Raw genomic sequence first — 16,678 nt, 5'->3', positions numbered from 1 at the left:
TCCTTAGACACCCATGGCAGATTACCCCTTTTCTTACACTGCTTCCTCTTCACTGGAATATACTTTTGCTGAGCACTTTGCTCAGTTGGTGGACCTGTAATATTGCTGCGCGTCAGCCTTTTAAATAGCTCAATTTCTCAGGTGGATGTCTAATCTTGAAAGACAAAATGGATATAGTGTGGAAAAGAAACCTAATTGACCACCGCTCCAAGTTTACTACATTTGAGGACAAGAATGATAGCTCAAATGCAGTTGACTAAAAGCTCTAATATGCTTCGTTTATTTATAAAACTTGTGTAATAATTATATAAAGTGTCAAATCCTCTGTTAAAATGCATAGATGTTTTCAGATTTTTAATATGAATTGTATAGACTTTTTTAAAAAAAACTCAAGTGTTGCACTGTAGAGAAGCATAAAGGATTTACATAATCTAATGAGCTAGGTGCATTATCATAAAATGTTTTCTTGAAGGTTTCTTTAAAGAAAACAGGACCCAGGACAGGGTTCAACAGGTCCAAGTAACTGCAGCTCAAGGGGATATGTGCTCAGATCAGGATGGGACTGCTGTGGTCAGCTGCTGGGGGTCTGAGCCAGAAGCAAAATCAGGCGCCATAATTTCTGTTCCTGTCCAGCTCAATGTCATTTTGTTATTGAAGTGTAATAATAGAAGGAGTGAACACTGTTGGCAGTGCTACTGTAGCTGTGATTGTAGGTTATCTTTTCAAAAGGTTATCAATAGAATCTGAGACTCTTCAGTTACTTGTAATGAGCGTTAATGAACGTGCTGCATTTACTTTGGTGGAACTAAGTTCCTTAGTATGTTTAGACACTAGTTTTTCCATCCAAAGCAAGAGATTTAGTGGACATCCAATCTGTTACTCAGTAATAATTTACCATATTCTGGGTTAATCCTGTGTTTTGCACTTCTTGTGCACTTTGCTGTGTACGTTTGTGTAGTTTGTGCTATCTATGTAGCACACTTGGTCCTGGAGGAATGCTGTCTCGTTTTTACTGCATCCGTTGTATATTGTTAAAATGACATAAAAAGCTACTCTACTGTAATTGTGTGGCCTTTGCTTATTCAGTATGGCAAGAATCTTTAAAAGACGTAGATTTCAGTTCAAATGAAAATAAAGAACAAAAATTGTTTAACTGTTGAAACATTTATATTCTATACTTAAGTTCTGTAATTTTTTTATATGGACTTGGATAGCTAAATAAACGTTTTACAGCAGTAGTTTGATTTAAGGTAAGGCTTGATGGATACTTGAGAGATCTGTGAGTAGGAAGAAGTAATTAGAGTGGACGTGTTTCATGTGGCACATTAACATTGACATAAGCTATTCTAGCTGAGTGGCCTCTTTGTTTAGTTTAACTTGTACTGATATGCCCAGCTTCTGGTACATGATCTTCTAGCATGCTGTAAGCAGTCATGGTGTTGTTCTATTTTCCAGTAATAGTGTCTCAGCTTTATTCCAACATTGAAGGAGAGGAACATCTGTCAAATCTTGCTTAGTTTGATGAGAGATGCAAAAAGGCTTAGTCAATGAGGAGTCATTAAGTAAAAAGCTGCTAATATTGGAAGACTTTTACACATTTCCATGCCAATGGCGATAATAAGATCCTAGTAAAACTAAAGCTTATACATAGTTGCAACAGATCACTAAAATTATTGACATAACGATTTCTTGGTGTTTGGCTATCTAGCAGTACATTCAGCACTGATGCTGAGGTTTAAGATTATGATGTGATTTCTTGTTCCTAACAGCAAACTTGAAGTTTATTGAGGGAAAAAAATTGCTGTTTGACCGGGACTACAACAAGCAGTGTTCTGTGCATCTGTATTGGACCTAACAAAAGTATCTTAGTATTTTTGAGATTTACATCTCTACATAATGATGTAATTTGAAATTTTTATTTAGAACTACAATTATTGTGCTAATGAAAGCTTTAAAATAGAGATAATTGCATCACTTGAAACTTGTGATTGCGGTTGTGTTGCCAATGTACAACAGATAATCCTTTAAATTTATTCTAAGTCTGAAATATGGACAAATTATTGATCATGATGATTTCTGTTATCCACCAACATGATACCCAAAAATAAATAACTTTTTTTGAAGTTGCACATCATTGAAAATAATTAGTCAGCATTCACAAGCTAGATTGGTCATAGCCTGAAAATATATTTTTTCTCAAATCTACCTCCATTGTTTTGATAAGAATTAAGCAATTTTTTTGTGTGAAGTGTCTTGCTTTTTTACTGTCGATGAGTTGTTTCTCTTCAGCTTTCAGATCCTGCCTTCCCCAAAGAAAGATCGAAGGATCTAATGAGTGTATGGAAGTGAAAAATATTTAGTACAGATCGTTCCACTATAAAGCACTTGTCATTAATGCAAATTCGTTGTAGCATTACTGACAAATTGGGGGCATTGTTTCTCAAGCATGAACTTTTAAAACATGTTGGTTGTAACACAATTGCATTGCCAGCACTTTAAGTGCTGTTTCTAAAGTGTGATTTTTCTATAATGTTAGCTTAATAGAACTGGCAGTTGACAAATCTCCAGGACCCAGTGTTATTCACCGCAGAGTGTTGATAGACTCGTGATCATATTTCCAAGTTCTGTTAACTTTGTAACAGTGCCTGCAGAATGGAAGGCTGCAAATGTAACTGTCCTGCAGGGGAGAGAGAAAATAGGAGCTACAGACCTGTTAGCCTGATGTCAATAGTAATTAAAATACCAGATCCTATTATAAAGGATGTGATTACCAGATATTTTGTAATAATTGTGTGATGAGGCAGATTCAACATGGATTGTTGAAGGGTACATCATGTTTTAACAAATGTGGTATTTTGACAATGTTACTAGCAGTGTCAATAAAGGGAAGCCAGAGAATGTGGTATATTTAGATTTTCAGATGGCTTTTAATCTACACAGGAGGTTAGTGAACAAGATTACAGTTTGTGGGAATTGGAGTAGTATACTAGCATGGATTGCAGGGTGGTTAACAGAAGAAAGCCAAGAGTCGAAATAAATGGCTCTTTCTCAGATTAGCATGCTGTGACCAATGGAGTGTGCAAGGATCAGTGCCATTAGATCACAACAGCCTACTAGCCAGATTTGGATGCGAAGGCCAACTTGTAATATTTCAATGCTTGCAAATATTTCCTAATTACAGCTCTAATATTTTGACCATCCTCTCACCCCTAGTCTCCCCAGTTTCTGGAAATAGTTTCTCCAAATCGCTGCTCAAACTGATTTTAAGATATTTAAATTTCACTCATAAGACTTCTTTAACTTGCTAAATTCCAGGAAATACACTTCTTCTGTTTAATCTCTCTTTATAACATAACCTGTGGAGTCTATAATTCTGGTAAGTGTGTTGTTGTATTCCTCTAAAGCTAGTATGTTTTTCCTGAGGTTTTTCATCTGATCTGTACAGAAATTTCAAGTTATCTAAACTTTTGATGATCAGATTCCGCTTTGTAGATCTAACAAAAATGACTTGATTCAGAATAGTAATATTATAATACTGTACTACAAACTTTGAGCAAGGCTGTATTACAGATACGTCTTTAGTTTCTAATGATTCTTTCTTAATATACAGATTGGAGCAGTGAGAGAGTGCAACTACGTTCTGACATCTGTGTGCACCTGTCATGCTGGCCACAGCCTCTCTGTGCAACGGCGTTCACGACTGGACAAACTCCAACCGAATCCGTATGTGTGGCATTAAGGAAGATAGGTGAGTAACACTGCAAAGAAATGAATGGAAAAAATATTAACCAGTTAAGACCAGCAGTCTAGTTTACATTTGTAAATCTGCTGAATTATAGCAGAAAAACAAACTAAAGGAACTTGAAAAGGCCACAGGACCCAACAAACCAACCATTTTTGCCTGATCACAGTCCAACCTACCTGATCTTTCATCATACTTTTCAATTTTTTTTCTGCTTAAGAAACAATGAGGGCATTTTCACCAAAAACAAGTGAGTTTAAGAACAGAGAGGTGGTTAAACAATTTGAGAAGAAGCCAACTGCAACTTGCTGGCATCCACTTTTATCTGCAGTAAATTCTATACATAAGAAACCCTCCACTCAAGAGAAGAGGTTGCTCATTTAAGTATTTTAAAAGGCTGGTATGAAATGTGATTTTTAAAAAAAAATTTAACTCTAGAATGGATGGGTTTTGCAAGTTTTTCCAAATGAAAGCAATGTGAGAGGGCAGTGTAGTTAAGGAGAATAAACAAATTGGAGACAGAAAACGTCAGATAAACACAAAGACTTCACATCTGCTTCCTTAAGTGAAGAACCTTTTTCAAAGACTCTTGTTTTCAGAATGTACTTTGGAGGTGACTTCCAATACTTCGGTCATCTGTACTATCAGGATTTTTGTGTGTCTAATCTACATCTTCCATCTGTTGAACATCAGTGTAGCATGGTGTGTCATGCATAGTTTCAGTGAGAACCAAGATGAACAGGAGCAGCCACAACATTCTTACAAGTCTGCTGCTCCACAGTAGATGGGGAAATGAGCATTCAGTTTTCCGGAGGCAAAATCATCAATACAATATATACAGGCAATAGATGAAAAATGGATGCTCATTTTCTTGTCATGCGGTCACTACATTGGCAGCATCCAGTCAAGTGAATTAGAAGAATAAACATGTTGGACTGGGTGCACTAGGCAATAAGAAATTTGTACTCTTCCTTTTCCTGTTGTGCCTTTGTTGTGCAACCCTGTGATTTTAACAGGGATAGCTTTTATCTTTGCTCTGGCTACAAAGCTGATCTTGGCCAACATCCTTCTGAGCTTTGGAGCCTGTGAGTGCTTAGTAGTGGACTGCCTTCTGCACCTTCAAGAAGAATCTCTATTTTAATGTTTCTTTATTCCTTCCCTTTAATTACGAAGACACATTTCCCTGTTAATAATGATGTGGAGTTGCCCATCAGTAACACCTGAAGAGCCAAGGCTAAGTTTTTGTCTTGTTTTAAAATGTTCCACTATATTTTTTGCCATCATTGAGTTTCAAGGTGCACTTGTTTGATTACCATATTTTGTAAATCTTTCAGGTGGCTGCTTTCTTTCCAGGAAGGTAGACATCATTGAGAAGACCTTTGGATATGATCTTCAACAATGTGGCTCTCTCACATGGGATAGTTTTCTCTAATTTGTCTCCAGGCCTTCATGATGCAGCTGGAAAAGCTGTTATCATTGCTGTTGCAGAATTATTGTCTTTGTTGATGGCCACAGATGCTGAGCCTTAGGGCCAGCTGACCAGAGCTTACCGGATAATGTGCCCTCCGATGGGTAATCTATGCATCTGTCCCATATCCATCATCTGCTGTTGCTCACTAGCAATATGTGAGATAACATCATGTGAAAACCCAACTATCTGTCTGAGCACTTCTGCAAAGCCATAAGTATACAAATTACTGCATGATTCTTATGATTGTGCCTCCCCAGAATAATTGACTTCCTCTGAGAAATCTCCATTCTCTTCCTGCATGTGGGAAATGGAAAAGATGATTTAGGACTAGCGAAGTCAGAAATTGCTAAGTCAATGTTGAAATTAATAAAGGAAAGTTGTAAGCCATGTGACTACAAAATTTTGATTTTATTACCAGGTGGCAAACCATAGGGATGCCAAAACTGAGCTTATTTTCATACACAACAGTCTTTAAGCCACAGTTTCAACTCCTTGACTTTATGTATCCTATGCCAGTTTGCCCGTGTCTCAAGTTATAACCTAGAAATTTATTACCATGGAGTTTCTGCTTTTTAACTCCTATCTGCTCAAAGTCTTTCAGCAGAATCTCTTTTTCTAGGCCTATCAGTATCATTGGTACCAATGGGGACAACGACTATTGGATTCCTCCAATACCCCTCTTCTCCTGATTCCTTAACCCTTGCACCGGACAGGCAACACAGCCTTCCAAATTCTCACTCATTACTGCAGAGGACAGTATACATCTCCCTAATTATATTGTCCCTAATACTACCAAATTGCTATATCCGCCCCCCCCCCCCCCCCCCCCCCTCCCCACCGACCACCTCCACCATTTCTTGTACCGAGGTGCCATGGTCACTTTGCTCATCTTTCTTGCAGATTTCATTCTTGTCCCCATATCTTGCAAGAGCCTCATAACTTAGACAATTGCAGGGCTGAGGGTCCTCAATTGTAACCCGCTGAGTTCTTAATACTTGTCGTAACTGCTGTCACATCCTCCTGTCTATGGTCACAGACTGGTTTTGAATTACGTGATCTGAGGGGGTGTGACCACCCTCTGCAGCAAAGCGCCAAGGTAACTTTCCCTTGTGATGCAGTGTCTGCAACTGGGATCTGTAGTTAGTTGTTTGGGAGCTGTTTTTCACCTGGGATGCGGGAAATTGAGCTGTTCAGGCAAATGAAAGTGGATGGCACAGCTGTGACTTTTGGTGCAAGTGGGGAGATGTCCCAAGCTAATGAGTAGGCACTGCAGAGGTCATGCAGGATTAGTGGTGTCAGGAGTTGAAGTAGGTAAGAGTGAGTGAAGGAAGATGTTACAGGCAATGGTGAGAATTATAGAGTCTGAGCCAGAATAGGAGATGATTGCAGTAGCAGAGGTAGATATAGTGTGAGGTATTGTAGAGAAGATATTGCCACTCGTGCTGATGGAGTCACAGGTCATTGACCTCCTCTCTATATTACTGTGCGTTCCTCCAGATGGCCACCTCAGATCAGACTCGTATGGTCTAGTATCATGGCTTCCACTGCTGGTCTTCGTGGAAGAAGACATTCTGCATCTGCACCTCCCTGTCTAGCAGGGCCTTTCCGGGTATCTATTTGCAAAGTAGGGTGCTAAACATCTGAAGTCAGCTCCTCACTGACAGAGTCGAGGCTGCTGCCAGGGAAATGGTATGTGGTGAGACAGTTGCTGGAATTGGATGGGGGAGGGCCATCATAAGCTGGGTTGTGTATTTAATGAGGTGAGTTTAGTAAGATATAGTGAGAAAACCTGCTGGGCTTTGTATCAAAAAACCCTCTGAATGACTTGACGAAATTCAGATGTACTTTCTTTGGCCATGATTCGCCTTATAACTGATCAGCTCCATACCAAATAAACAGCATTTCTTTAATTGACGTATGATCATCAGAGGCCCGAGTTGGGGGAATTTACATATGCATGAGTGGTTGCTAATCCACCTTCTTCCATATGTTGCACTGTCAAATCTTCCAAATTTCAGAATTATACCCACCTGTGGGACTGTGCATTTTTGGCCTGTCATTTGCCTTTTTAAGGTGAAAATTTAAGTTTCCAACAGAAACTCAAAGGCAATATGGAAGCTCAAAGAAATGGTGCAAATGGATCTCTGACAGATCTCCAAGGAATTCCAAACCTCTTAATCTTGAATCATAGGAGCAGGTAAAACTGGTGACATTAATAGCATTTTAAGCTGCGTGTGAACCATTCTAAGGAGAAGTAACTTGCACTAAGATTCTTCACGATAGAGTAAAGAGTGCCAGATTTCAAAGTGTGGAGCAGTTTATAATGCAGGAGAAAAGAGTGACTGATCAGAATTTCAAACTTCTTGGGGGAATTCCTTCACTGATGCATCAGAACCTCCTGGGCATTGGAGATTCGGTATATCTAGTCTCTCTCTGTTTGGAGTCCGGAAAGGTGAGCTCTGGTGATTAAGGCATGTTCAGATAATCGAGGAAAGATGGTCAATCACAAGAGCTTGGACTCCATCACTGTGCAGCTGGTGTACAACCACAAAAATATATTTACACAAGTGTGCATGACACTCCCAGCTAGTTCATTTTCCATTGTAGCATTTCATCCTTTCGGATGTCTTACACTGAGTTCCCCAACTGGCTGCTCTGAGGGAAAGGATAACCTTTAAGTTCCATGCTTTTCGAAATTCTCCTGTTGTTTTCATGATTATTTGAAATCTATTGACTAATTTGTTTGATTTCTTAATGCAGAAACTGCTTATTTTTCTATCCACAAGATTGATGTAGTGAAACTGCATTATTTTAGTAACATTATGTTGCACTTGCTTCAAAAGGTTAATGCAGGAGTTTTCGGAAATGTTCCAAACATTTCTGTTGCTTTCTGTTTTCCATAATTGCAATGATTCAAAATTAGTTTTCTGTCTCCAATTTTTATTCTATACCATTAGTATAAATTGTTATAAAAGTTCTGAGATCATCTTCTGTTTTTCTGCTGTTATTGGGTTCTGGAAAGTGTGCCATAATGGACAACCAAGCAAAATGAGCAGCATCTCATGTCTTCCTAACCAGAGTGGTTGACCATAAGTTCAGACTTTCTTTCTATAATCATTCTGTAATCATAGAAAGTCATCTTATATTTGGTTTTAATTATTTTCATAATCTGTGATGTTCTACTAGTTGCATTAAAGTGGAACTCTTACCAGTATAATTCTTTTTGTACTGAAGAAAGTATAAGGTTTAAATTGTGTACTTCTTTTACAGACATTGTAGATGTCAGTTATTAAATCGTGTGGTGAACTTTGTATTGGATAGCAGATTTTTTTTGTTGGATCATAGTGCTTTATTATTTAAAAATATGGAAATTAGTCTTGTTTCTGAGGATGATATGAGGTCCTGCACTGATTCAGCCTTGTTGATCAAATGGATGATGACTACATACCCAAAGACCTGGAAAACTTTTGTTCTGGCCACGAGGGCACAACCTCATTGGCATTTATACCTCTGCTACAAGGAACCCTGCACGAAGATGGCCGCTATTGACATTGAAAACTGGGAAATGGTTGCTGATAATGGAAGCTGACTGTTTGGAAGGGCATTGAAAGAAACAAACAAAAATGAAACCTCAACTGGCCAAGAGGAGGGCTGACAGAAAGCAGAAGCCAACAAATCATGCACCTTCTCATCAGAAAGTGAAGCAGTGACTACCATGCCAGAATAAGACTCCTAAGATACATCCACACGATGCACTAACACCATGCAGTCAAATATCATAGGCAGAAAACTGCCACTATGCAGGGCTGGAATTTTAATGCTGACTGTTCAAAGCCAATGGTGTGCAGGCAAGTCAGTGTATGAAAAAAAATGAGTCACTCGGAGCAACCTCTCCAACTCTGCCATTTTGTTTGAAGTGCTATGTGAGGGGCCTGTGATTCCACATGGAGGAAGAGAATCACTGAGTTGAGGATAATTTTGGGAGGGAAGAGTGATCTTAGGACAGTTGAGGGAAATATTGGAGAGGACCGATAGATTTTAAGTGACCACAGAAACTTGACTGGAGCAGCAGCTGAACTGCAAGCACCAGGTGTTTCTCAAAATCCAGGGAGCCAGTGGTGTGAGCATATTCTTGCCAAGGTCTTGACATCTGCAGAGCACTTGGACCAACGCCTTTCTAGAATCTCATTGTTGCAGTGCCAGATATCTGAACATTTCACTTGGTGCCATTCTCCTACCTTCTCCATGTAACCCTGCACATTGTGCCTTTCTGCATGACTTTACTTTTGAATGCCACCATTGAATCTGCCTCCACCATACTGTCAGATGACATAATTTAGACACTCACCACTGCTGTGTGAAAAGGTTTTTCCTCCTTTTGCATTTGCTTCTTTTGCCAATTAGTTTAAATCTGCAGTGTCTCATTCATGATCTTTACATGAGTAGAATGTTTTTGCCCTAACTACTGTGTCTTGGTCTCTCATGTTATTTATACTTCTGTCAGTTCTCTCCTCCAAGGAAAGCAACTGTCCTAACTTCTCCAATCTGCCTTGATAATTGTACAACTGAAATTCTTTATCCCTGGAATGATTCTTATACATTACATCTGCACTCCCTCAAGTGCCTTCACATATAACCAGAAGAAGTAGGAGCAGGTCTAGGCTATTCAGTCCCTGAAGTTTGAATTGCCATTTATTAGGATCATGGTTGATCTGATTGTAACCTTGAATCCACATTCCTACATATTCTGATATCCTTTCACCCCTTGCTTAACAAGAATCTATTACCTCTTCTTTAGAAATATTCAAGGACTCTGCCACCACCACCTTTTTCATGATGAGAATTCCAAAAACCGTCATCCTCTTGAGAGAAAAAGAACACTTAATCCCCATTTTATGGGAATGCTGATTTTTAAACTGTAACCTTCAGTTGTAGATTATCCCATAAAAGAAATCATCCTTTCCACATCTACCCTGTCTACCCTCAGGATTTGTAAATGCTTCAACCTCTTACTAATCTAATCTCCCAATGGATACAAGCCTCCCCTCATAAGTCAACCACCCCATTCCGAGTATTGGTCTGGTACAATGTCTCTGAATTGCTTCCAATATATTTACATCTTTCCTAAAGGACAACATAGGAACAGGAGTAGGCAGTCCAGCCCTCAAGCCTGTTCAATCGTTCAGTGAGATTATAGCTAATTTGTGCCATAACTCCATATATCTGTCTTTGGCCCATATCCCTTAATACTTTGCTGAGCAAAACATTAAAATTAATAACTGATCTGGCATCTACTGCGTGTTGTGGAGAAAATTCCAAACACCTGCCACAGTTTGTGTGTAGTACTTCCTAACAACTCCCCCAATGGTCTGTCTCTTACACTCAGACTGTGCCTCTGAATTCTAGAATGCCCAGTCAGCGGAAATAGTTTATCTACCCTGTCTTTTCCTATTAGCTTGATGACTTCAATCTGATTATCCCTTAACCTTCTGAATTACAGACAAAATAAGTCAAATTTGTATAATTGCTCCTCGTAACTCCTGAAATCCATGTATCGTTCCTGTAAGCCTACATTGTACTTACTTCACGGCCAGTACAAAACAACCTCAGTTATCCGAATTTCAATTATCCAAATCTCGGATTATCTGACCAAGATCTCAGGGTCACGTAAAAACATTGTCTGTTATCCGAACAAAATACTCCCGTTTGGACAATCGAGGTCTTGTTCGGATAATCAAGGTTGGTCTGTATAGACTTCCTAAGGTATGGAGCCCAGATCTGCTCGCAGTACTCCAAGTGGGGTTCAATCAGGGTTTTGGAGAACAGCATCATAATTTTGGTATCCTTGTAATCCAGTCGTCTTGATATAAAGACTAGCATTCCATTACCTTTCTTGATTATTTTCTGCACCTGTTCATGATACTTTTAAAGGTCTGTGTACCTGAATCCCCAAGTCTCAAGTAGCCTTGGTGGGGGTGAGGATCCCCTGAGGTACAGAGGGAAGGTGGAACTGGGTTCAGATATGTGAATGGCAGAAGACCATCACATTCTGCTCAGCCTGTAGCTGCTGTGAATGCTGAGGATGGGCCAGAGAAACAAAGATCCTTACCACCTTCCATTTAAGTATGGAGCATATACAGGTTTTACCTCCACACTCTCCATATGTCTAAAAACAACATCTGTAATAAATATTGGCATTTTGAGATACTGTCACTGTGTGCAGTGTGCTCTGCTGAAGGATTGTCTGAAGCCCTGGGACTTGGAGGAGCCCCACTGCTATAGTCTTCAAAGTGAAGTTCATGTTAAACTTCTTCCAGAACTCAGCAGATAATTGCCTGGCATCCTCCAGGCAACCATTCATCACCAGATGTGACAATTGCCCTGTTTAAAAAGGGCTGGAAAGTTTGTCTGATATAGAATACATCCTGAGACCTATACTGAGCTAACATTGAGCTGTGGACCATCAAGAGTCCTCTCAGTGCAGGGACTCACATTGCATACATGTGGGAATCAAGCCAACCTTTGACCAGCCTGTATCATTCATTATCAACAGATAAAGGTACCATTGCATTAAGATGCAATTGGTGTGTGACCAAAGGAAACTTATACTCTGTATATGCTCACCCAGAGAGCTGTTGTGATGCCTGCATTCTACTACCACTCCTGGTTTCCACAGATTCTTTGAGACCCCTATAAAACTGGGGCTAATCTAGCTCAAAACTGAGCTGATAACAGTAAAGAGGTACCCTTGAGCTCTAGCTAAAGATCATTGAAACAAATGCTGTTGTTTACTTGATAGCAATGACTCTTTCATCCTTTTACCAAAAGAGTAGACCAAAAGCATAGTAATTGACAGGCTTTGGTTTTCCTGCTTTTTGTGAACAGGCATACTGAGGCAATTTTCATTGTTGGGTAGATGATAATGTACTGAAACAGCTCTATTACTGGTGAGGCTATTTCTGGATCACAAGTCTTTGGTCCTACTGCCAGAAAGTCGTAAAAGCCCATGACCCTTAAGTACCCAGTGCATTCAACTGTTCCTTGATATCGGGTTGAGTGAATTTAATTAGCTGATTACTGGCATCTCTGATGCCGGGAACCTCTGGTGAAGACCAAGATGGATCATTCACTAAACATTTTTTTTGCTTAGGTGCAAATGCTTCAGCTTTCTCTTTTGATGTACTGCTCACCCACAGTGCTGGGGAGTATTCTTCTTGTTTTTCAATTGCCATGACTTTTTCACAACTGAATGTGGTCAAGACTACAGAGCTTTGATCTGTTGGTTGTAGGATCACTTGTTTTATGCATTGGTCTATTGCATCCTGCTTACATTGCTTGAAGTGCAAGTAGTCCTGTTTTGTAGCTTCACCAAGTTCACACTTCATATTTTGGTGCTGCTCCTGCTAAGCCCTTCTGCACATCTCATTGAACCAGATGTTGCGACTCACTGGAGTAGTGCATTGAAATCAAATCCCATATTCCTGGAATTGTCATAAGAGTTTTTAAAAGATGTACAAAATCCCCAAACCACCTGACAATTAACCCATATTGATAGAAAGCATGGACTAGATCTGCACTTAAGAATCACCTAATCCTAGATTCTAGCTACTGAAAAACAATTATTCAAATATAGTTTAAACTCCACAAATTAAAACTCTAAACTCCTTATAAACTCCCCCTTATACATGAATGCAGACAGGCAGAGTGAAACAGGGTTTAAAAAAAAGACAGAGGAAAACTGAAAAAACAATAAAGTCTTTATTCACAACATGTTGGCTTTATGCTTGCTGATACAAGAATTTCTCAACATTTTTCTGAAATCTTCCACTGGGTTGCAAGAGGCACAGGGTGTCTGCTTCACTTATGAAAGCTCTCTAATTTATTCAGTTCAAAGTCAGATATTGCAAATTGGCTGAAGAAATTACGAGTTGGTTTTGTCGAGTTTTAAAGGGGCTTACTGCAAAAAAATAAGAGGACTGCTGCAGATCTGCTGCTTTCTCTTAATAGCCCACACTGTTCAAATACCTGATAATCGGTTGTTGGCAAGCAGGCACTTTTGTCACTGATAATTGATCCCCAGTACACAAACCAGTCAGCTTCTCTTATAAACAGTCCCTGTGCTTCAGTTGTTCTAAATGTTGCTATAACCCACAGTTACACAAACAGATTTACAAGAGGTATCAAATTCATCGCTTACAAAATGTGCAACCATTCTTGTTAACGACTGGTTTTAAAATTGTTCTTTTTCATTTTTGTCCACTGTTTTTAAAAAGCTCAAAAATGTTTTTAAAAGGTGCCTTTACAAGGATTGATCTGTTAGCTTGATGGTGATGATAGAGTGGGGAATATTCTGGGCCATGAGCTTTCACAATATGGTTCAATACAATTCAGCTGCTGATGGCCTATGGCAACTCATGAATGCCCAGTTCTGAGTTGCTAGATCTGTTTCAAGTTGGTCCGGTTGTCACTGTGATAGTGTAACAAAACATGAGGTATCCTCAATATGAAGACAGGACTTAATCTCCATGATTATGATACCAGCATTCTGTCTAAGCTGTGTGGCTGCATGTGCTTGCAGCCACTTCAATATTCTGTGTGTAGCGATTTGCGGCATTGGTTTTCAGTTCTGGATATTGCTGCCAGACATGGACCTCTGAGGCCTATGCAACCAGAAAAAACTAAGAGGGAGCAGTGTCTGTCACTCCTGAATAGTCATTCCTACTGATACTGTAATGGCAATTGTCATCTGCAATAGGTAGATTGGTGAGGACGAAATCAAGTAATTTGTTTTTTCCCTTTTTAGTTGATTCCCTCACTTTCTGCCACTTTGTGGGCGGCACAGTGGTTAGCACTGCTGCCTCACAGCGCCAGAGACCCGGGTGCAATTCCCGCCTCAGGCGACTCTCTGTGTGGAGTTTGCACATTCTCCCCGTGTCTGCATGGGTTTCCTCCGGGTGCTCCAGTTTCCTCCCACAATCCAAAAATGTGCAGGTTAGGTGAATTGGCCATGCTAACTTGCCCGTAGTGTTAGGTGAAGTGGTAAATGTAGGAGAACGGGTCTGGGTGGGTTATGCTTTGGCGGATTGGTGTGGACTTGTTGGGCCGAAGGGCCTGTTTCCACCCTGTAAGTAATCTAATCTAAAAGCCACTCTAGCAGTTATGTCCTTTAGGACTCTAGGAGAAAGTAAGGCTGGAGATCAGAGCTGAAAAATGTGTTGCTGGAAAATCTTCAGGATTCCTGAAGAAGGGCTTATGCCCAAAATGTCGATTCTCCTGCTCCTTGGATGCTGCCTGACCTGCTGCGCTTTTCCAGCAACACATTTTTCAGCCTTTAGGACTCTGCCACTATTGACCAAACTGGCTATCCTGAGTCAAGTCCCCCAACTACGATACATTCTCTCCCCTTGCAATCCTCCCTACTTCCTCCAAATGGTGTTCTACAGGAGAAGTACTAATTCACCATTCAAGAGGAGGTGGTGGAAGATAGTCAGTAAGATGTATCTTTGCCCATGTTTGACTTGATGCCATGAGAGATCCACAGTAAAGTTGAGGAATTTCAGGGTAATTCCTTTCATGGTACTGCCACATCTGGTGTAGGACTCAGTTGAGAATGGTGTTGGTGTTGGTGATAGTGGTGTCTAAGCCATTGTCTGGAAGTATTATTCTGTAAAAATTGCATGTCATATTGTTGCCTGACTAATCTGTGGGATAGCTCTCACACTTTCGGTACTTTAGGAAAGCAGATCTTAGCAGGACTTATACACTTAATGGTAAGGTCCTAGGGAGTGTTGCTGAACAAAGAGACCTTGGAGTGCAGGTTCATAGCTCCTTGAAAGCGGAGTCGCAGGATAGTGAAGAAGGTGTTTGGTATGCTTTCCTTTATTGGTCAGAGTATTGAGTACAGGAGTTGGGAGATCATGTTGCGGCTGTACAGGACATTGGTTAGGCCACTGTTGGAATATTGCGTGCAATCTTTGAAAGGGTTCAGAAAACATTTAACAAGGATGTTGCCAGGGTTGGAGGATTTGAGCTGTAGGGAGAGATTGAATAGGCTAGGGCTGTTTTCCCTGGGACATCGGAAGCTGAGGGGTAACCTTAGAGGTTTATAAAATCATGAGGGGCATGGATAGGATAAATAGACAAGGTCTGTTCCCGAGGGTGGGGGAGTCCAGAACTCAAGGGCATAGGTTTATCGTGAGAGGGGAAAGATATAAGCGAGACCTAAAGGGCAACTTTTTCACACCGCGGGTGGTGCATGTATGGAATGGGTTGCCAGATGAAGTGGTAGGCCGGAGACTGTACAATTGCAGCATTTAAAGGCATCTGGATGGGTATATGAATAGGAAGGGTTTGGAAGAATATGCGCCTGGTGCTGGCAGGTAGAACTAGATTGGGTTGGGATATCTGGTCGGCATGGACAAGTTGGACCAAATGGTCTGTTTCCGTGCTGTACATCTCTATGACTCTATGACAAGCCCCCAGATGTTAGTAAGAAAATCTTGACAGGACAAATATGGCTTGGTTTGCCTTTATTGATTTTTCTGTCCAGGTTATGCCTGTGCTCCATCAAATTTTATTCCTTTCTTTCATTTTGTAGTTGTTTTCGTGCAAGTGAATGGCTTCTCAGGCTATTCATGGGGCAGTTAATGTCAACTACATTGTTGTGAAACCAGCAAGCAGAGTTCTGTCATGTTTCACATGTAAAATATATTTTACAGAAGGCCAATATATTAATATGAAACCCAGTTATGAATTTGATCAGATCATGTTTGTTTGACTAATAACTTGGGTTATTGAAATGTATGCAAAGTTTTACTTTAAAAGCAGTTGCCATTTGACTTACATTCCACAATTAACTGCAGATCCATTCGACTGGAGTGATAAAACAATATTTAAATTATCTACCTGTTAAGGGGAGAAAACTGAGCCACATTCAAAGAAATCGATCTAGTATGCTCAGGTTGTTCTGATTTGAAACATCAAAAGCCTATCAGATCGTATGTTAGTGGCTTTCCCTATTTTATTATTTACAATGATGAGTAAAAACTGGAAGTGTATTCCTCCTTCAGACAAGTTTTGAAAATTGGCTTAGATAGAATTGAAAATTATTCATCTTTTTTTATGCTTTAGCTTGTGACATCTTTCAGAAAGTAGATGAGGTGACTAACCGTTCCAAACTTCAACACAAACTATTACAGTAAAATAATAGTTAATTTTATGAGAGGCTTTGTGGCACCATAATAGTTGAATATTATTGTGTTGTGGGGTCATCAAGTAAATCTGCAATTTGTTGTCACAAATAAGAGCTGAGTAGGAAATGTAATGCAGGTTGTTCTGCTATAATGTGCATTTCTTTAATTTATATGATGTGATTGACAGATTGGGGACACTGCTTCTAAAGTGCAAACTTTTGTGTTGGCTGTAACGCGATTACTTTGCCAACACTTTTTAAGCGCTGTTTCTAA

At 39.9% G+C, this 16,678-nt stretch overlaps 1 protein-coding gene across 6 annotated transcripts in view; it reads left to right on the top strand.

Moving 5' to 3' along the window:
- LOC140495864 (BCL-6 corepressor-like protein 1) overlaps positions 1 to 16,678 on the top strand; it is a 262,058-nt gene that overhangs the window by 136,699 nt on the left and 108,681 nt on the right. For all 6 annotated transcript variants that reach the window (XM_072595068.1, XM_072595065.1, XM_072595063.1 and 3 more), the window contains one exon: positions 3,611 to 3,748. In XM_072595068.1, coding sequence (XP_072451169.1) covers positions 3,663 to 3,748 — 86 coding nt within the window. In that variant the 5' untranslated portion in view covers positions 3,611 to 3,662. The remainder of the gene's footprint in view (positions 1 to 3,610; positions 3,749 to 16,678) is intronic.

This window comes from Chiloscyllium punctatum, chromosome 25, assembly GCF_047496795.1.
Source record: "Chiloscyllium punctatum isolate Juve2018m chromosome 25, sChiPun1.3, whole genome shotgun sequence".
Classification (NCBI taxonomy): domain Eukaryota; kingdom Metazoa; phylum Chordata; class Chondrichthyes; order Orectolobiformes; family Hemiscylliidae; genus Chiloscyllium; species Chiloscyllium punctatum.
Note: the sequence above shows the minus strand (reverse complement) of the source record. Positions and strands in the feature narration are given on the sequence as shown.